General features: G+C 34.9%; 3 protein-coding genes across 6 annotated transcripts; 1 reads left to right on the forward strand and 2 right to left on the reverse strand.

The window, feature by feature from the left end:
- Window positions 1–298: 298 nt before the first annotated feature.
- Window positions 299–851, reverse strand: LOC115968770 (mitochondrial import receptor subunit TOM7-1). Its single transcript, XM_031088268.1, has one exon. It carries the CDS (start codon window positions 759–761, stop codon window positions 537–539), a length of 225 nt encoding a protein of 74 aa, XP_030944128.1. The 5' UTR covers window positions 762–851; the 3' UTR covers window positions 299–536.
- A 2,937-nt stretch (window positions 852–3,788) lies between these two features.
- Window positions 3,789–8,142, forward strand: LOC115967275. The gene is made up of 2 exons (XM_031086351.1): window positions 3,789–4,156; window positions 7,754–8,142. The coding sequence occupies exons 1-2, from the start codon at window positions 3,989–3,991 to the stop codon at window positions 7,799–7,801; spliced, it is 216 nt and encodes a 71-aa protein (XP_030942211.1). The 5' UTR covers window positions 3,789–3,988; the 3' UTR covers window positions 7,802–8,142.
- Window positions 8,143–10,410: 2,268 nt separating this feature from the next.
- On the reverse strand, window positions 10,411–18,876 carry LOC115967422 (DNA-directed RNA polymerases II and IV subunit 5A-like). Of its 4 annotated transcripts, none has more exons than XM_031086513.1 (6): window positions 18,762–18,876; window positions 17,698–17,775; window positions 17,013–17,217; window positions 14,327–14,503; window positions 13,532–13,645; window positions 10,411–10,672 (listed from the first exon to the last, which is right to left on the reverse strand). In XM_031086513.1, the coding sequence occupies exons 3-6, from the start codon at window positions 17,208–17,210 to the stop codon at window positions 10,547–10,549; spliced, it is 615 nt and encodes a 204-aa protein (XP_030942373.1). In that variant the 5' UTR covers window positions 17,211–17,217; window positions 17,698–17,775; window positions 18,762–18,876; the 3' UTR covers window positions 10,411–10,546. The 4 variants fall into 4 exon arrangements, with proteins under 4 accessions (XP_030942373.1, XP_030942372.1, XP_030942371.1 ...); XM_031086512.1 differs by having other exon boundaries at window positions 17,698–17,793; XM_031086511.1 differs by having other exon boundaries at window positions 17,698–17,808.
- Window positions 18,877–20,219: the final 1,343 nt, after the last annotated feature.

The raw sequence follows: 20,219 nt of genomic DNA on the forward strand, positions 1-20,219 counted from the left end.
ATCATGTAGTCACTGAAAAGAATAAGATAATTAACTGAGATCATACAAATAAACATCAATCATCGAAGAAAACATCATCAATAAGACAATAACAAAACCCCCAATCTTCTATAGAAGTAATCAGATGGCAGAGGAAATACAATCACAAAACAAATTATTATTTTATTTTAATTTTTTTTTTTAACTTTCTGTTCTCTCATTTTCTCAGCAACCAATCATATTAGATTATTATATCGTATAAGCATAATCAAGAATTAAAATTTAGATGCAGAAGCTAATGAAACCACATCAGGCAACATAAAAAAAGGCAATAAAATAAAGCTTTCAACATTGAAAATTAAACATAATATTATTTTTCTAATTCCCTAGATTTTGACTTTCTGAAAAGATAACCCTAAAGATACACAAAATCCATAACATAACAGATTTAAAACCCAAACTCAAAACATGTAGATTTCGACAAATAGGCACCAACCCATGAAAGAAAATCCCAAATCCCGATCTGGGTATTGCAGAAAACTAGCCAATAAGATCGATCAGACAGGGCTGAGGAGCTGAGCGAGATGGGGTTTGGGCTCGGAGTTCATGCCGATGATGATGACCAAAGGAATGAAACCATAGTGGGTGACGACCTTGGCCTTCTTCAGGGCCCACGTGCTCCACTCCTTTAAGCTCTCGCCAATGGATTTTTCCTCAGCAGAGCCCTTCAAGGCCTTGCCGCTCGCTTTGCCCTTGCTCTTCAATGAAACCCTAGACGCCATTGATTTTTTCTGTGGTGTTTGTTTCTCTCTTGCTGTGGTTGTGGTGGTAGGTGTGTTTTGTGTCGATGTGTAAACCTAGGACTAAGGCCCTATATATGTTGTGGAGTATTGTGTAGTTAAAGACTGCCTCTCTAACACGAGTGTGATTAGGACCGTGGCACACTAACACTCTTGACAACCGTAGATTTTTCTTGATGAGAAAGTTTATAGCCTTAAAAAATTCAACAAGAATTTTTAAAATTGCTGATACGGCATATTGTTAGTGATAAGTAAAAAAATTATATTAATGATAAGCTTAAATGAAAATTATAAAAAATTTGTCAAATTAATATTATGAAAAAAGTTTTGAAAAGTTTTTTTTTAGTAAACAATAATATTTATTAGAACACATACGAAAATAATAATAGTGTTTTAAATTGGATTTATAATATATTATACAACTAGAGTACAACTAAGAAAAGGTCTAACCTTTATAGTTGTAGAATGAGATTATAAAGTTGTTCTTTCTTGATTTTTCTTTCTTTCTTGATTTTTTTTGGAAAAAACCACTTTTAGTCCATATATTTTGGGTTGTTTTTGTTTCATTCCTTGTGTATTTAAAGAAATTTCAACTTGGTCTTGAGTCTTTCAACAAGGTTTCATTTTGATCCTTAACATTATCTTAGTTATGGAACTTACTTACATGTCTTGGCATGCATAATTGACAAAATTAACTAACACGATGACATATTTTAAGTTTGTCTAGTGGATACATCTTCTTGTCTAAACTTAATTGACAAGCCACAACCTTGCATGTGTCACAAGTTTTCCCCGAATGAAAGCCCTAATCCCCACGACAAAACTTTTAATAATTATTGATATGGCAAATTGTTAGTAATATATAAAAAAGTAATGTTAGTAGTGGATTTAAATGAGAATCAACAAGAATTTATCAACTCAACTAATGTGAAAGAAGTAGTGAAATTTTCACTCTTTCTTCATTTTTATTTGGGAAAAATTCACTTTTACTCCCCTATATTTCGAGTTGTTTTTGTTTTACTCATTGTGTGCCCTATATTTCGAGTTGTTTTTGTTTTACTCATTGTGTGTGTGAGTGTTTTTTTTTTTTTTTTTTAATTCAATTTGGTTCTTAAGTCTTTCAACAAGGTTTCATTTTGATCCTTAACACTATCTTTGTTATGGAACTTGGCAATGCATAATTGAGAAAATTAACTAACAAAATGGCATATTTTAAGTTTGTATGGTTGATACATCTTCCCATCCAAACTTAATTGACAAGCCACGACCCTGCATGTGTGACAAATTTTCCCCAAACAGAAACCTAAATTCCCAAATCGAAGATCACAACCCATATAGCCAAATTGAAAACATAATCCCCAAATTGTTATCTTCCTCTGTGAAATCCAATCCATCTCTATCAACTTGAAATTAATGGCATCTAGCTTGACATCCTTAGTTGTTAGCTCAAGGGTGGATGTATTTGCAACTGTAGGCATGGAGCTAGGATAGTGACTTCAATAGATTGCTGATAACCTTGAAAGAAGGTTTTATGGGTGTGTCAATTATTGGATAAGTGATTAGGGTGTTTTCGTTACTGACTTTATGGATGATTATGGGTCTACTTTTCAGTTTGTAAGTTTTTGTTATTGATATTTGTGCTTTTTTTTTTTTCCTTCTTTCTATGTGGGTAGGCTTTTTGGTTTTGATTAGTTTGCTGACATGAAACCCACCCCCCCCCCCCCTTTTGTGGAAATCTGTTACTCTAGGTGTTGAAATTTGTTGTTAAGATTTTAATTATCAAAGGAAACTCACCTTTCATAATCTAAATATGGATCAAAGTTAGGGGTGTGCAATTAACCCGTCAATTCGTAAAAAATTGACTCGATCCAACTTAACTCGCCTAGTTGGGTTGGTTTTTAAGGGGTTGGTGGGTTGGATTGGATTGTCATTTTTTTTTTTTTTAATTTTTACGATGGGTTGGTTTGGTACAGATCAACAGATTCACAGATCAGCCTAACTCGACTCACCTATATTTAATATATATTTTAAAAATATATTATATAATTTTATTATTTACTCTTTTATTTATCAACTTAGTTTGAATAAAACTATATGATGTCCTACTAAATTTGAAGCACTAATAAAAATAGTTTGTATTAATTTGGTGTTATGCTTAGGTTTATTAAGTTATAAATTTGCTTTTATTTGTATTTGTGTTGTCCTAATGCTCAATTAAAAATTAAAAAAAAAAAAAAAAAACTGTCCAACCTGATCCAGGTGGGTTGGGTTGGACCCTTGTAATGGTTTGAGTTAGGTTGGATTTTTTCAACTTGACCGTGGTGGGTTAAATTGAAAAAATCCCTCAACCTGTCCTAACTCGACTCATGCACACCTCTAGTCAAATTCAAAAAACATGCCTACTTTATTAGTTTAATCTAGAATAAAAGCAATAGTAGTATGGTACGTCATTTGACCATATTGATCTATTTGCCTTTTTTACAACGAAAAAAATGGGTTAAGAGCCTTGTAGCATAATTTGTTGACACTTTTTAATATTTCTAACAGAGACATCCAAAATTCAAATCTTCACTCCCTCAATTATCAAAAAAGAAAATGTTTCATGTATTGCATGTATGCTTGTTCTTTTTTGTTTCTTTGTAAAAGTATTGGACTAGTAGAAAATTAGAACTAATGGCTAAAACTATCAACTTTAAAAATATATATATATATATATATATATCATTTAACTTTTTATCTTTAAGCATCTTTTTATTTTATTTTTTTATAGGGATCTTTTATATTTTATTTAAACAAAAGAAATATAAAAGAATAGAGGTTAGAAATAGTGAGTCTAGCATCACACCAATTTTCACAACTTTACCACATGCCAAGTTGCAAGTGGTAGAAATAAAATGATAGGTTTATGTGGGTTTATAATTTTACCATATACGAGTCGCCACGTGGCAAAGTTGCGAAAATTAGTGTGGTGCTAGACTTTCTCAATTAGAAATGATGGAATAGCCTAACGGGCGCAGCCAAACAGCGGGAACAATAGGCAAAAACCAAGCACCAACCAAACGAAACCAAAACCAACCCAAACAAAGAGTTGAATGTTCACTCACTCTAACGGCAAATAGAGAAAGTAGAAACACACACACACACACTCACAACTTCACAAGGCAAGGTCAAGGTCAGGGTAGAGAGAGAGAGAGAGAGAGAGAGAGAAGATGGCAGGAGGAATGGAGGCAAACAAGAACAAGTTCATAGAGGATTGGGGATCAGCCAGAGAGACTCTGGAGCACAACTTCCGTTGGACTCGTCGCAACTTAGCTCTCGTTGGCATCTTCGGCATCGCCGTCCCCTACCTCGTCTACAAAGGCATCGTCCGTGAATTCGTATGTCATTTCTCTCTCTCGCTCTCTCTCCACTATTTTCTCTTCAAAATCGATCAGATCCCATCACACTTTCATCTAAATAGTAGTTTTGTCGAATTCTAGAACTGGGTTTTCTTTATACATACTATAGGATTTGAACTTATATGATGTTTGTCCAATGATAATTGATTTTGGGTTGCTTTTTGTTGTATTGGGACTCGAACCTAGGCCCACAGATTTTAGCTGTTGAGCTAAATGAAATTTACTAGAAAAAAAATACAGCTGGGTTTTTACCAATTCACAATTGGTATTTCAGCTAAATTGTAAATTTGTTGACATCTATAACCAGTGTAGTGTGTTATAATTATGATATTTTGTGCGTGAAAGGGACAACCTTGTGGTCTACAATTGAGATTATGGTTTATGGATACTTGTAATGTTGTTACTATGTAAAATCTTGGGCTGGTAAAGTGGTAACCAAAAAAAAAAGATGGTTGTACTCGTACCTAGTGCACAAAGCGGCAAAGCACCCACTTTTGCGGGGTCGGGAAGAGGTGATTGGTAATCTGCCTTAACCCCATTGTTGTGTACAATTTAGATTCTGGGTACTGGATACTTGTAATGTTTTTACTATGTAAAATCTTGGGCTGGTAAAATGGTGACTATCAATAAAAAAAGGTGGTACCTAGCGTATAAAGCTCCCACTTTTGTGGGGTCAAAGAGAGGTGATTGGTAGTCAGTCTTAACCCCATTTTTGTTTTGGAAAGGCCGGTTCTTGAACTCGAACCCATGACTTGTACCTTTTGGTAGAACTTAGAAGGAACTTGCCCATACCACTTGTAAGTGGTAACTTTTAATGGGATAGAAAATTATTTTGATTGCTAAGTTACACATGCACCCCCGTGGTCTTACCCTCCATCCCGTGTTTAAGGGAGGGAGGAAGTGCCATTTGCCAGCAACCCTTGTAATCCAATGGCACTTCCTGACCTCTTCCAAGGGAGAGGTTGAATGTTCAATCCCCAATTGTGGGGTGCTTAAATATAGCCCAAAAAAAAGTCTCCCTCTCAGCAGCTAGAAGCCATGACTGTGGGTTGAGCTCTGTTTGTTTGTCTTGTGACATATATTGGAGTTTGCTATAAAGTGTTTCAAACACTTATGGAATGGCACCAAAGTTACCATTGTTCTTGACATTTTTCTCCTCTGAAATAATAAAGCACATACCTTGGAAAAGCAGAGACCCACCTTACTTCATTGACCTTGCAATTGCTTTCATTGTCTTCAAGGAGAAGAAAAGCAACTAAAATTCCCTTGGAAGTTGTGAGTATGCAGTTCTTAATAAAAATTTCTGTCTCTTATGAGTGGATTGTTATGATTGTTGGGTTGTTGGAATAAGGTTGAGACGGCATTTGGATGTAACTTTTTGTTGAAAGCTTAATGGCTTAAAGCTGGTTAAAGTATAGTTGTACCTAGAAAAAGTGAGGCCTTAAAAATCTGTATAGCAAATAAGCTAAAAGGCTAAAATAAAAGTAAGTGTAAAACAGACACTGAGCTTCCTATATTTTTGAATTTACTAGCACAAATTCTACATAGATACTTGTTGATCTCTTTATATCTGTGCAAAGTCTTTTCATATGGGACATCTAATCTTTTGGAAAATTGATTTGAATAATCTTGTGTTGTATGAGTAGAGTGTCATGATTAACAGATATGGAAAATTTTGTAGGCTTTCTTATTCAGTTATATTGTATAAGGGAGGGGTAAACAGAGTAGTTTATCATCTACCATTTCAGTTCAAAGATTGGTATATAATGACCTTGATTGACTTAAAACATCTGTGTGTTAAATTATTTCCTGGCCTTAATCATATTAGTTTTTGGCCAGATTTATAAGCTTATTAATGTTAGGTACTTTATTCAGTATCCCCATTTAAGTTGGATTAAAATTATCTCAAACATGCGTGATTCTTTAAAGTTAGTGACATATGCTACATTAACCACGCTAAGCACCCTATTTTAGTGGGAGAAAAAGATGGCCTCCTCTATTTGATAAAAATTTCAATGTCTTGCTTAAGTAGAATCTGGCTATACCATGCTTAACTGTTTTTCATTCACAAATATCTTTTTTACCCTTCTGATATGTGAATTTTTTGGCCCCAAGGGAAGGGAGAAGGGGAGATTTAAACTAGTGACCTCTGCTTCATGAGGCATGATACCCAGTTGAATGTGCTATCCCCGGGATTATTTTCCATTCACAAATATCATGTCTTCTAAGTTGCTCTCTTTCTTTGTGCATTTAACTTGTATCCTCACACACCACTTGTTTCTTATGGGGATGGAAGCACTATTTAGCCTAGAGGCCAATTCGGCTTTTGTTTTTAGTTTTTTAAGGTTGACAAGACCTGCTATACTTAGATATGTATAAGCTTTTTATTTAATGCAAAATGCTATGGAATTTTATATCTTATTTTCTTGGTTTATGTGAATGCTGTGAGAAGTGCCAACCACAAGTCTGGTACAATGTTAAAATGTCAGGCTGCCAAGCGCAATCTTGACAGTGGCCACTTGTTGAAAAATGCCGAAGAATAGGACCATATCTAAGTCACCCCTTCCATGACCTCACATTAAGTTTGACTAACACTTGGCTCTGTTTTGTTTTCAATAAAATTTTTTGTTACTTATCCAAAAAAAGTTTGACCAATAACCAATACTGGGTAATGATCCTTTATCCAGAATTGGAGCCTTAGAATATGTGGGGATGGAGACTAGGAGGGATGGTGTACAAGATCTTTTTATTTTGTTTCATAATGATGTGAGGAGTCTTAAACTCTAGAAGTGTAATGTCATTTTGAGTTGTATAATATGCCTCATATGATCTACTTTATACAAGTTTGTGTAAATTCAGTTGTGGGGAAACTGGAAAGATAATTACTTAGCACTTTTCACGATATTGAATTATCTTTTGATTTATTATGCTATATAGGCTCTACTATTGAATTATCTTAACTTCCTTGAGGTCCATTGTACTAATAACATTGAACCTTTTTATTTAAAGCAAAATTCTACATACAATGGTACATAAAATTGTGTGTAGTTTTTGTTTTTCTCTCCTTTTTTATTTGTTGTTTTGGGGGGGTGGGGGTTGCCTGAACTTCTTTGCCTCCATTTTATACTTTTTTTTTTATCTACTTTTTTCCTGTGGTCAAAGGTTCGGACTTTACCTGGTAAAAAGCTTGTAACATGTGACCTTGCTACTGTATTTTTTATTATTATTAAAATCTATGATTGTATGTACACCCTACTATCAAAGTTGTGCTGTTGAACTTTCTTTGCAGCAGATATGAATTTTTTCCAAGACTAATTTGGACTTAAAAATTTGATCTTTGTTTCATCACTGAAATGTAATGGTACTGCACATTGCAAACACAGCCTTCTTCATTTTCATTTACTTTTTGCCCGTGGTCAATCTTCTCTCCTTACCATTTGAGAAACAATTATGTAGAATAGTTTTGAACATTTTCATTTTTGTTATTTGGTCGGATGCAAGTACATGTCGAAAATGTTATTCCATACTTCCAGTTACTCATTGAGCTTGCTAACATTTTGTTAACTGTGGTCACAGCATATGCAAGATGAGGATGCAGGCAGGCCGTACAGGAAGTTCCTGTGAGACTTCAGAAGTGCTTGATAATAATTGTGGGGAGTAGTAGAACTAGATTCTCTATGGAACCGCATAATGTTCCTTTTCATAATCAGAGAAACAATTTTCTTTTCTTTTGTTGATCTGTAGCATATGGTGTTCTGCCAGTGTCCATTGTACTTTGCATTATACTTTGCTGTCAAAAAGGCAGAATGTTTGATGCTCAAGTTCTGCCTTTTGTGATCAATTCAATATTTTTCTTCTTTTATGGAGCCCATCATGCATATTTATGTGAATTATGATCATGGGTTTAGAAACCAACCCTTGATAGAACTGAAGAAGGTGAAGGTTAAAGGTTTCAGTTTTTTTTTTTTTTTGGTTCGTCTGTAATTTTCCCTTGGACTGCTCTTTCTCAAAACTTTTAAATCTTGTGGGTATTATTACCAAAATTTCTTAGAACTCCGGCCACGTAACATAGGAATGTATTCCTTTAGACTCTGCTCAAGTAGAAACACTAGTGCCTGCAGGAGTTCAATGGGGGTCACATTGATAGTTTTTTTTTTTTTTTTTCAAAATTTGCTCTACTAAGAACGGATATGAGTCATGTGACAAATCTTGAATTTGTGTGGCATTAAGAAACAGAATTGGCGGACTAATATAATGTTGTAGAGTTCTCAGTCTCTTAAAGGGTGGAGATTTAACGCTACCATATGCCAAATAGCTTGAGCAGCCACAATGTGTCATTTATGATTGCAAAGAAATGCTGGTATTCATATTGGTTAATTCAGAACAAGGAGTGGCTTCTTCAAATCATCAGATATCTTAGAGCCAGGGCTAGGTTTTGTAACCAGATTAGAAATTCCATCTATAAGTGAGTTCTATAAGTAAATGAGGGATACCATTTTCAAGCTTTAAAAGCAATTGTTTAGGATAGAGTTGTATCAAATTTGCTTAATGTTTGATTTGTAGGATTTGGTAACATGAGTTTGCAGCAGATTGCTGCTTGTATATGTGTTTTTGACAAATTGCATCTGTTGTGTTGCTTTTGTAATGAAATTTATTCCATCATCCGAAAAAAGAAATAAAGGAAACTGGAAACATGGGTACTGTTTGGTATGGATGTTTTAGAACTGTTGTTTGTTGTTTAAATGCCCAAACATGTGGGCCCCACACTAAGTTCTGTGTTTGGTAAGATCTGTTGTTGAAGTGGTGTTTGAGTTTTGTTGTCCCAAATATGTTACTGTTTGGTTGAAATTCATTGGGCCCACCTGAAGCGACTACACCTCAACGTCTCTTTCTCCCCCACGCCATCTGTCCTTTATGACGTCTGTACCCTCTCCATCCTTCCCCAAGCTCTCTTCTCCTCTCCCTCTTGCACAACAGCAGTCCCATCACCATAGAGTAGCTAAGCCTTCATTAATCCCACCCACCCATCCGAATCTGTCATTACTCATCCCCAACGGCCACCTAAAAGTTATCATAAATCCGAAATCAAAGTTACCAAACCCTAAATTCACCCAATTCATCTCCTCAACCACCGTATTTACTTAACCAGTCCAGTTATGCCTTAATCACTGTTTTGGGCAAGATTTTTTCAAACAAGTATTAGACTTTATCTCAAATTAAATTAAGTTTCCTTGCACAGCTCATCTACAATTACCACAGTATATTATGGAGCATGTAGACACAACGTCTTCCTCCTCAGCCTTTCTGCCCTATTCATCCTCCTCCAACGCAGTTTCTTCACCTACAATAAGTATTTAATTTTGTTGTTCAATTAAATGTTGAATTTTGCTGTTGCATTTGTTCGTAGTTGCTGTTGAACAATCCTTCACCCACGGTGTTTATATTTGTTCACAATTACTATTGATTTTTGCTCTTGATTTTGGACACGATTTTCCTCGATGCCTATCTAACTAAAGCTAAATATGGTTTGGAAAATGGGTTTTTTGAAGCACAATAAGGTTTAGAAAAATGGGCTTTTCAGGAATCATTTATAAAGGTCTAAAAGTGTATATTTGATTTCATATAAATCATTTGATCTCACTGAAATAGTATTTGCCAAATATCACTGAATTCATTCCCTGTTTCACCTGGACAAGTGATTCATTGAGTCGTGTCACCTTTGCTTCACTGCCTAGGAAAAGTGACGACCTGACAATGATATGACCAAAACTAAAACGGTAGCATAAATAAGTTCAAAAGTACACTATGGAAATTATAATCAAAGTGAAATATTCTAGTCACAATCCCAGAAAATATGTAACATGGGACTAGTGTGTGCTGGTCTGATCTTTGGCTTCTTTTTTGAAACACTGAATGCAGCTTAAAAAAAAAAAATGATTCATATCCATGTGAAGTTTGAAATAGGATGATACATGACATGACAAGACAAACGATTTGCAACAATAAAATTGAATAGTTTAAAACGTGAGAGAGTTTTTTTTTTTTTTTTTGAGAAAGATAACGTGAGAGAGTTAGTACCAATCGGAGGGAAATTTCCAAAAGAAATTTTATTACTCAATTAAAACTATAAACAAAACTGAATCCTAGGTTCTTTAGAGTTTCAAACTTAATAGGAATAACAAAAAAAATTTAAAATTGTCTTGCAAGAAAATAAATTAGACTCCAACACCAAATAGGAAAAGAAAGAAAACAAATTAAATGATTGGGCTAATATATTTAGGCCCAAATATTCGTATGTTGGGCCTCTTTTTTTACGCCTATGCTCATAGATCTGTGTAATTGAAGGCCCTGCAGAGCACCATAGGAATTTTATACAGCAAGTCTATATGTTTCATATTCATCAGCAGTCATACTTTCTCGGATGATCTTAACAACTTGCCCACGTCTAAGCCCATAATACTTAGCAACTGGATCACGTACCAATATCTGTGGTAGCTGGTTTTGATAGAAAAACAAATACAAGAAAATGTTAGAACTTGGAAGGATTGTCTTAGATTAGCCGGCCAATGTATATGTCATAAATGAAGTAGACATCACAATTGATTAGGAATATTGAGGTTCAGGCATTTGCAGAGAAGATGGACAAACATGATTTTGAATTGGTATGCAATCCAAGGTAAACATGATCCTCGGTTCTTTTCCAATATCTAAGGAAGCCAAAATCCAATCTAATGTCAAACATGAAATATTATAAACTAGAAGGATTTTCGTTAGAAAAGCAAGCCCCAGCATATATCTTATTCTTATGTGAAGTAGACATCAGATTTGAGTACGAGATTTGTAGTAATAAACATTTGAAGAGAAAATGGGCATACAACAATGGGGTGAAGAACAATGGGCATACACTGATTAAGAATTTCACATGTAATTCGAACTTTTAGCAGTTGAACTAGACAATGTACGGATGAACAAAAGTTCTCTCTTTTCAAAGCCAAAGCTAGCAGAGCTGGGAGTTGTTTTTGATTAGTCGGGATAGAGATGCTTCCGTAGCCGATTTAGTGCAAGGCAACAATGGGGTGATGCATTGGGACTTTCAGTTTTCAAGATTGGGAGCTGGAAGCTACGGATAGGTTTATGGATTTAATCTGTTTAATGTCGGCAAACAGAAGGGGAGATGACAAGATGTGCTAGAGGCCCTCAAAGAGCAGAGGTTTTGAGGTAGGAGGCTATTACTGGTTGTTATGTAAGCCTACCTCAATCTCATTTCCATGGAAAATTATTTGGATATGAAAGATCCCTCCTAGAGTTGCCTTCTTCTCTTGGACTGCTGAGCTGGGGAAGATTTTGTCTATAGATAAATTATGGAAGAGAAGTATAATTGTTTATTGATTGGTGTGTTATGTGCAAATGAAATGGGGAAAACATGGGCCATCTGCTTCTATATTGTCCTATAGTTTCCGAGTTGTGGTCTCTGGTTTTTTGTGTACTTGGTTTACATTGGGTTATGCCACAGCGAGTAAAGGATCTGTTAGCGTCTTGGCAGGGCAGTTTTGGCCTGCATTGTAATGTCGTAATCTGGAAGATGGTGCCACACTGCGTGATGTGGTGTATTTGGAGGGAGAGGAATGCTAGAAGTTTTGAGGGATGTGAAAAGTCTAGCATCAAGCTTAAATCCTTTTTCCTTCACTCCTTGATGGATTGGACTAGAGCTTTACAATTTATTCTTGTTGTTCATTGTTAAACTTGCCTGAGCTTTTGTAATTTGACAGGCCAGTGATTTTTGTGCTGCCAATTGAGATTGTTTATAGAAGGATTTTTTATTTTATTTTATATTTTTAGCTTTAATTTTTTAAAAGAAAACCCCTATTAAAAGTAACTTTAATGTTAAGCATGGGAAGCAGGAAGCTTACCAGTAGCTAAAATCTATTATTTCATGTGGAGTATTTTAAGTGGCAGAACCTGCTGTGTAGAGAAACAGCTTTGCTGTTCACTTGTGAGTAATTCCTCAGGCAGCAGCATTCTATTGACTTTCTTTATAGCTGAAACTCTCTCTTTCCTTACTGAAGTCTCAGCAAATATATCCTATCATCTCTCTTTCTTATTTTTGTTTTACCATATTCATTGCATGACAGGCCTTAAGAGTCAAATAAGGCTGTACTGCATGATCAACCAGTGTTTAACCTGTCCGTCTATGGGATAAATAGATATTAGAACAATATTGGTAGAATTTGGTTACAATTTAATATTATTTTACAAAAATTTGGGTAAGAAAATATTATTGTTGCTAAAAAATTATGTTGATGAGCCTTTTACAAGATGTCTTCCGTGTGTCCTTGTTGTAGCTTGTAACATTTCATTAACATTACACCATTTAATAATTTTGCATTAGATCAGATATTTAACCAAACCCACCATTAGATTATGACAGTGGGACAAATTGGTAACCAGCTTACAATTGATTATGTGGTGGGTAAGGGTATGGAAAATTAGTGGTTTATAGCTTGGAAAAAATAGGAACTAAGAGGCAGAGACGGGCTGACACAAGGGTCATGTTGAAGGAATTATGGCACAGCAGGACACTTAAGTCTTTCTAAGGTTGCTTTGCGGCTAAAGCTGTGGAAAAAAGGTTTATAGTTGAGGTTTCAAAAGATCAAAGGAAATCTCCCTTTCCCCAACTATCGAAAAAAAAAAAGGGGGAAAATCATTAAGATCAAAGGATAGCAAGAAATAAGACTCTGGGAAAGAGGAAGATTTCTTGGAAAAGAGGGAGATTCCCTAGAGGGCACCCATGCCTTTCATAAACCAAAACCCAATTTCTCATTAATCACACACACATACACAACCAACTTGTAATTGGACTAGCCCAAAAATTTCATATAAATGCCTATTAACATAAGTAGACACATGACATCTACTAATAGAATAAATCCTGTGGCCCTGCATCTAATCCATGGTCTTTGTCCAACAATCACAGAAATTACAAAAAAATATCATCAGTTTCAAACATGTACAGAAGTAGAAATTAGACTGAAATAAGATCACACAGGACAAGCCAAACAAAACGTTATTAAAGCTCTTGAAGAGCCAAGAGAAATGAAAATGGAAGCTATGGCTCCTTGTACTCTTTTCAAAAATCAATGACAAATGCAAGTTTGTAAAGATATGACTCTTCATCAGAAAGCAATATTTAGCTGAGCATGAACATTAGAGCTTATGTGAATGGAATTCAATTACTTTTCCTTTTCGGGGGTGGGGGAACTATGTGGCATTTGGTGCTTGCAAAAGCAGTAGTACAAATAAATCAACATGCCCTGGAATCTAAGAAGTGCAAATTTGAAGTTATTCAAGACTGACCTGTAAATCCTTTAATCCATACTTCTTCAGCATCTCCTTCTTTTCATCGTTGGATAGTACTACATGTTTAGGAACTAAAACATGTTCTGTTATATTGACCACTAATTCTTTTTCCTGCATAAAGATTTGACAAAAGCATTAGATCACCATGATTCAGCTCCTAAAGCAGCAGTTGCTGGTACTACCAAAACATCCCATGGCAATATTAGGAAAAGGAAAAGAAAGTTTTACAGCTACATGTAGAGATGTATCGGATTTATATCACCCACAATAAAAGCCAAATGTTGAGAAAAACTCTCCCACCCTTCACTTATACTTCGCCATAATCCACACCCACGGGCCCTCCTACAAACCTTAGTACTCCACCCCACCTTGCCCTCTCCATATTTAGTGGCAATAACTGCCAAAGATGAGAAACTTCATGCCCAAACCTCCATAACAATTTCCCTAGTAAAACTTGATTAAAGAACACAATCTTCCTGATCCCCAACCTGCCCATCTCAAAAGCTGAGCAAACCTTATCCCATGCCACCAAAGGGTATTTGAAACACTACTTTGAAGCCCTCCCAAAGTTTCTCTGAATTCTTTCCAATCTATTAGCCACAGATTTAGGAATGGTAAATGACGATAGATAGTATGTTGGAAGGCTAGAAAGAGTACTCTTCAACAAAGTGAGTCTACCACCCTTTGATAAATAATTAAAAAAAGAAAAAGAGAAAATAGATGCACAATAATGGGTATCTTTCAAAAGCATAAACATTGGCCGTTGAATATCAGTGGAGAATTAGTGTTCACCTCAAAGACCTCCATGCGGATAAGTTTATTGACTTCTTCAACACCGTGTTTGGCTTGTGCTGTCAAACGGTTTTGAGCAACCACAATTGCACTGAAAATATTATCAGCTTTCAGACGCTGGGCCAAATTCTTTACTACTCCAGCACCAACTTGCCCCTCAGGAAAGAAGACATAAATCTGGAACAAGGACAAGAGCAAAATAAGAGGCAAGCGCACACAAAAAATTGAAGACTTAAACTAAATATGCAAAATGCGGCACAAACAAGCGGTCCTTATTTGACAGATCAAAAAGAGACCACCATAAGAAAGAACAGAAAGAAACATGTAAAAAAAAAAAATTGCAAGTAAAACAAAGTGAATGAGCACTCATTTAATTTGAGGTTAATAAAATGATAGAAGTCCGACATCCTATGACTTTGGTTAGACTAATGCCAAACTAGAATGAGAACTAAAAACAAGGTGGAAAGTGATCTTACCATCCAACAAATTCTCAACTTACTGCCAAAAACATGGAACTAATTCTTCACACAGATTCAGGAATCAGGGTACCCCCATTCTTGTAATAAATGGCCAAAAATGTAAAAGTAGGAAGTAAAAGATAAAACTGTAATTTTGTTACTATAAGAAAAAATATTTATTTATACTATACACTTCATAGAAGACAAACTAAGAAATATCTTCTCAAATTTTTGTACTATTATTTCTAGGTCAGATGGTTTAGACAAGCTCCTTTGGCCCTCATCTTTAAAGGGGTTGTATGAAGTTAGTAAGGGTTACCATTGCCTTAGTAACACCAATGTCTCCAGTAACTGATTCATGAAAGAGTGCGCAATATCAATTGGAAAAATCTTTGTTCTCCTTAGCTTCCTTTTAAACTGGTGGTTTTCTTGTGGCAACTTCTTCATAAAGCTTTGCCTCTCAGAACTGTTCTAGCTAGCAGAAGTATAACCACTGCTTTTTTGTGCCCCATTCTGTCGGGAGGAATCTTTTATCGCTCGTTACTTGCACTGTTGCTAGAGTCATTTTGCTTGGCTGTAATTTGACTCTTTGAGCTGATTTTCTTAATCCTTGCCATTTTTTTACATGGTTATCTACCTGGTTGAAAAACACTCAATTTAAGAATGAACACAATCTATGGTTTTCCATTGTTCTGGTGACCACCTTATGGACTGTGGAGCAGAAGCAAAATTCTTTTTTGAAGATAATTAAGAGGATACTATGGCTACTTTAATATTTAGTAATTGTCTTATTTGCAGGTACATTGCAGGTTTTAAGAAGAAGGAAAATCACCAAAACCAGCAGACCTATTTATCTCAGTCTACATTTGGTGGTGCTGTGTTAGATTGGCAAATCCTACAGCTCGTGGAGGAGGCAAGGAACAAGCACAACAACTGTGGAGGTGTAGCTTTTGTTGCAAAGAAGGAAGGGAAAAGAGTTTTGCCATGATGCTCCAGGAAAGCTGTTGTGAGCATGACACAAGCAAAGCTTTTAGCTATGAGAAAAGCAATGATTAAGGCTACAGAATTGGGTTTTTGTTGTGTGGTGGTACTTCTGCAGAGCAAAGAAATTCAGGAGCATCTCTCAAAGGTGAAGATGCTGCCTTCGTATTGTACAATTTTGGTGGAGGATAAAAGACATTGCCAACAGACAGTGATCAGGCTTAGCATACATACTGTTCACCTTAAATTTTTTTTGTAGTTGTTGCCAAATTAGCTGATATGGCAACAAAATCTTATATGAATGTAGCCTGGGTGTCAAACTTCTTTTCAACTCTTTTCTTCTGTGGTATATATAAGAAGAAGAAAGAATTGAAATTTTATTATAAGGAGAAACTTATCTTTTTTTATTTTGCAAGGTATATAGGGGGAGGGGGGCTGGTGGGATTCGAACCCCAGTGCCCAGGCACCACAAGAGGTGCTGGAACCACTGGAGTATCCCTCAAACCCCAAGGAGAAACTTATCTTGACCACACACAACTATGAAGTTAACTGCTACTTTTTTAGGGAAATCAACAATTTGGGGATGCAACTATGACATAACCAATCAGAAGAGAAGGTTAAAGATAGATGCATGGAATAATTATTGCATTTAGAAACAACATGATCATAAGAAAAAATTATCTAAGATAAGAACATGCAGGTATATGTGGGAATTCCGGGAAAAAGAGGGTGAAAAAATGATCCATAGATCCAATACCAAAGTTGGGATTAAGGCTGAACTAAGTTGGGAAATCAATAAGAATGTTCACTTTTTCTTTCCACTCCTGTTACTTGAAGAAAAAGAGAGAGGAGGAGGGGGGCTAAAAATTTAAAAGTTGAGCATGTTGAGCATAATACAATATAGAACACTAGATTTCCTTGTATAAAATCTTTTTCTCAAAGATTTACCCCTTGATAAATATACAACATTAATGAAACTTTTGAGCAGGAGGAAAAACATTTTCTTTTTTCTTTTTGCATAAGTTTGTCGTTCATGAGTAAGAGAAGGTGATCTATGCTTGATAACAAGGGTATATATATATATATATATATATGAGACTGTAAACCAACAGCATCCATTAATTTGATGCATTGAACAGTGAGACATAATAAATTTAAACCCAAGCAATGACAGAAGAACAAAAATAGATCAGTGAAAGTTAAATGTAAGTTCAAAGATAATTAATCAAAGATAGCCAATATCATACCTGATCGGAGGAATCTTGTTCCTTGCTTTTATGGATAAAAAGTTCATCCCTTTTAATTCTTTCACCAAAATGCTGAGTAAACTGCTGTCTTGTCATGTTGATCTCAGAATCATCAACACTATAACCACGATCCCTCAGCATTTGAAACACTGTTTTTCGGACTTTATATATCCTTGAAACTTGTTCTGGTGTTGACATCTTTTAACTGGTAAGATTCAAAAGAGAGCTTGTCTGTTAGGTAGTGCCATGAAAAATCTCTCAAGATTCTATTTTAAATTGGGAGAAGATATTGCAATTCTATTTCTTAGTCAAAATTTCAATAAATTAACCAATAAAAGTTAAAGGAATCATGATTAAAGATGCTTTATCTAATTGAACAATGGGTTAATATCCAAAAAGTGTTGGCAAGACGACAACAACAACAACAAAGCCTTAGTCCCAAAATTTGGGGTTTGCTATAGATCCTCGACAAATTAGAATGGATTAGTCACATGAACAATAAAGAAAAACAATGATAATATAAGCAGAAGGGAATTCCTGGTAACTAAATCTGTAACTCCAATTCCAGCAAAGATTGTTTAATGTCTTCAACTACACAAAGCTATATATATATATATATATATCTGTTGGATTACCAGCTAAAACATTACAAGGAGTATATTCAAATTATTAGCCTCTACATTACCCGGTAATTGGTTCTGGCGGGTGGAGACTATTGCCCGTAGCAGTTTGATCAACAGTGAGGATTGTTGTACAATATGTTCTGCGACATGCAACTAATCTGAGTGAAGTTCTCCTATGTCATCAAAACATATATATATATATATATAAATATGTATATATATATATATATATATAAAATTTGAAAAGGCTAAATATATGGATTCAGAAATATGTAAGGCTGAATGTATTATTTTCATTGAGAAGACCATCTCTGAAACCTTTAACAAGAGGAATCAGTCTGTGTATCACTTCTAGTCCTAAAAATTCTATGTCACCTTTAGGAAAGATAATCAGGGAAATAGTATAAACCACTAGTATATATAATATTTATGCATACGGAGAATGCACCAATTTTCATTAGACCAGATTAGCATCTCCTGCCTAACAAATAAGGGTCGGAGGGTGATGCCATGGGTTCAATCCCAAATTTGGTGTTTGAGTAAATTTGACCATCAGTTCATCACACACAAACACAATCCTCAAAAGAACATTCTCATTAATCAAGCTTAATTCTGTTCAAAATTGAGCTCGTTGAATACATAATGACCACAACCAAAGGGTACTATATATCTTAAACTTAAAATGCAATAAAAAAAACTACACTATCATATATATATATACGAGCAATTTTTTTTTTTTTAAAGCACAATCTAGAGAAAGAACAAATGGGTTTCTTGATCATGCAAAAGATAATATGAATGGAGAAGTTATCTCATGAGACAGCCACAAGTGGGACCTACATATGAAACAGACCAAAAAATGTATATACATTCATACATACATTGAAATATATATATATATATATATAATCCATATATTGAACTTCAAATACTAGAATAAAATTGAAAGTATATGAAAAAATAAAATTACCCAGATGGAATATTAAACATGAATTGCGAGCTTAACTGTCTATGTGGCACCAAAACACACACAGACACACACAGCATAACTACATAAGTGAAACAATAAAATATATAAAAGCATGGGATTAAGGGTACCAGAACTTTGAGTTCGTGTTTATAGTACCTGGGTTTTTTTGCACAGACCTTGACAACCTCAAAATCTTGTCAGTGAACTGGGATTCTTAATCTTTGCAAAGCTAGAGAGAGAAAGAGAGAGTGTCTATGTTTATCACGTTAGCTTAGACTCATGCAAAAGGAGCGTAATTGGGGTTTAGGGTTTTTTATCCCTTGTTGGGCCGTTAGGCCCAGCCCATCGTATCCCAATGCCAACAGTACTTTTTTGTGTAACGGGCTCTAGCCTGTAGTCTGGATAGATAAACAAGCCCAAAGTATATAAATAAATAATTTAAAAAAAATTTTAATTTGAATTTTAATTAGCTCAACAGATAAAGTCTTTTATCTCTTGCATAAGAAATCTGGAGTTTAAACCTGTCTACAAAAAAAAAATAATCGGGTTCTACTTCTAATCTTGTCTGCACCAAAAACCAATTGATAATTTAACATAAAAAAAATTATTGACTTGTAAAAGAAGTTGGTATAGGTTTAATTTTTATGGTGTCTATTAAAAAAATCTTAAAATAAAATAAAATAAAGGCAAATAAGCAACGTCTAGAACATTAAGACCCTTAAGCTTAGCTATGGGGAGGTTACAATTCATAAAAGGCATTTTTTTTTTTTTTTTTTTTTTATAAAGGTTAGTAATTTAAGCTGCGTTTCTTAAAAACACGGCTATAGGTTAGCTATAGTCTCGTTTGATGAAAACGCGGTTTAAAAAAAACGTGACTATAAAGTAGTGACTCCTATTATTCCCTCTCAACTCATAATTGTTACCTGTTGAAATCAACTGTTAACAAAACTCTTATTATTAACAGCCACTTGCCACTTAAACCCTTATACAAGCGAACCAATAGGCCTTTTAAGTATCCTTCTTTGCCAATGGCCTTATTGATGTCGGTAATCAGAAGGGACAGAATCAAAAGAGCAAGGCTGATGAGCTCATCAAGATTTGTATTAATGGTGGTTGAGAGGAAAATGGATTAGCTTCGGATTTTGGTTTGTGCGGTGCTCTGGATTTTTTTTTTTTTTTGGTTAATGGGCTACATATTGTTATAATTATGTGAGAAATTCAAAAAAAAAAATCGTTCTTGTTTCTTATGTTAATTTATTAAGCTTTCATTTAATTTTGTTTAACCCAAGACTCGATTGAAATCCTACTCACTGAAAAGAGAGATTTGGATGGAGATTCCCCCGATCACGCAATCAGTAGCAGGTTCCATCAACACTTGATATGATCAAGTCTAGTGATAGATTATCCCTCAACTCGAATTTGATGGATCGACCACCCCTAACCACAATATTAATTACAAATAATAATCATATTATTTATAGATATAAATTGTTGAAAAAAAAAAAAAAACTATAAAACAAGAGGGTAAACACTCTTTTCAAATTTCTCTATTACAAGAGAGTTAGACTTTCTTTTCCTTTGATTCCCCTTGTAATGGCTGATTTACCAGCTGAC

This window comes from Quercus lobata, chromosome 11, assembly GCF_001633185.2.
Source record: "Quercus lobata isolate SW786 chromosome 11, ValleyOak3.0 Primary Assembly, whole genome shotgun sequence".
Classification (NCBI taxonomy): domain Eukaryota; kingdom Viridiplantae; phylum Streptophyta; class Magnoliopsida; order Fagales; family Fagaceae; genus Quercus; species Quercus lobata.

Excerpts from the sequence above, each read along its gene's own strand:
- LOC115968770 (XM_031088268.1), bottom strand. The coding sequence starts at position 761 with ATGGCGTCTAGGGTTTCATTGAAGAGCAAGGGCAAAGCGAGCGGCAAG.
- LOC115967275 (XM_031086351.1), top strand. The coding sequence starts at position 3,989 with ATGGCAGGAGGAATGGAGGCAAACAAGAACAAGTTCATAGAGGATTGG. Across the intron at positions 4,157-7,753 it reads AAGGCATCGTCCGTGAATTC|CATATGCAAGATGAGGATGC; the intron begins GTATGTCATTTC and ends CTGTGGTCACAG.
- LOC115967422 (XM_031086514.1), bottom strand. The coding sequence starts at position 17,210 with ATGTCAACACCAGAACAAGTTTCAAGGATATATAAAGTCCGAAAAACA. Across the intron at positions 14,504-17,012 it reads AACAAGATTCCTCCGATCAG|ATTTATGTCTTCTTTCCTGA; the intron begins GTATGATATTGG and ends TCCTTGTTCCAG. Across the intron at positions 13,646-14,326 it reads TCCGCATGGAGGTCTTTGAG|GAAAAAGAATTAGTGGTCAA; the intron begins GTGAACACTAAT and ends ATCTTTATGCAG.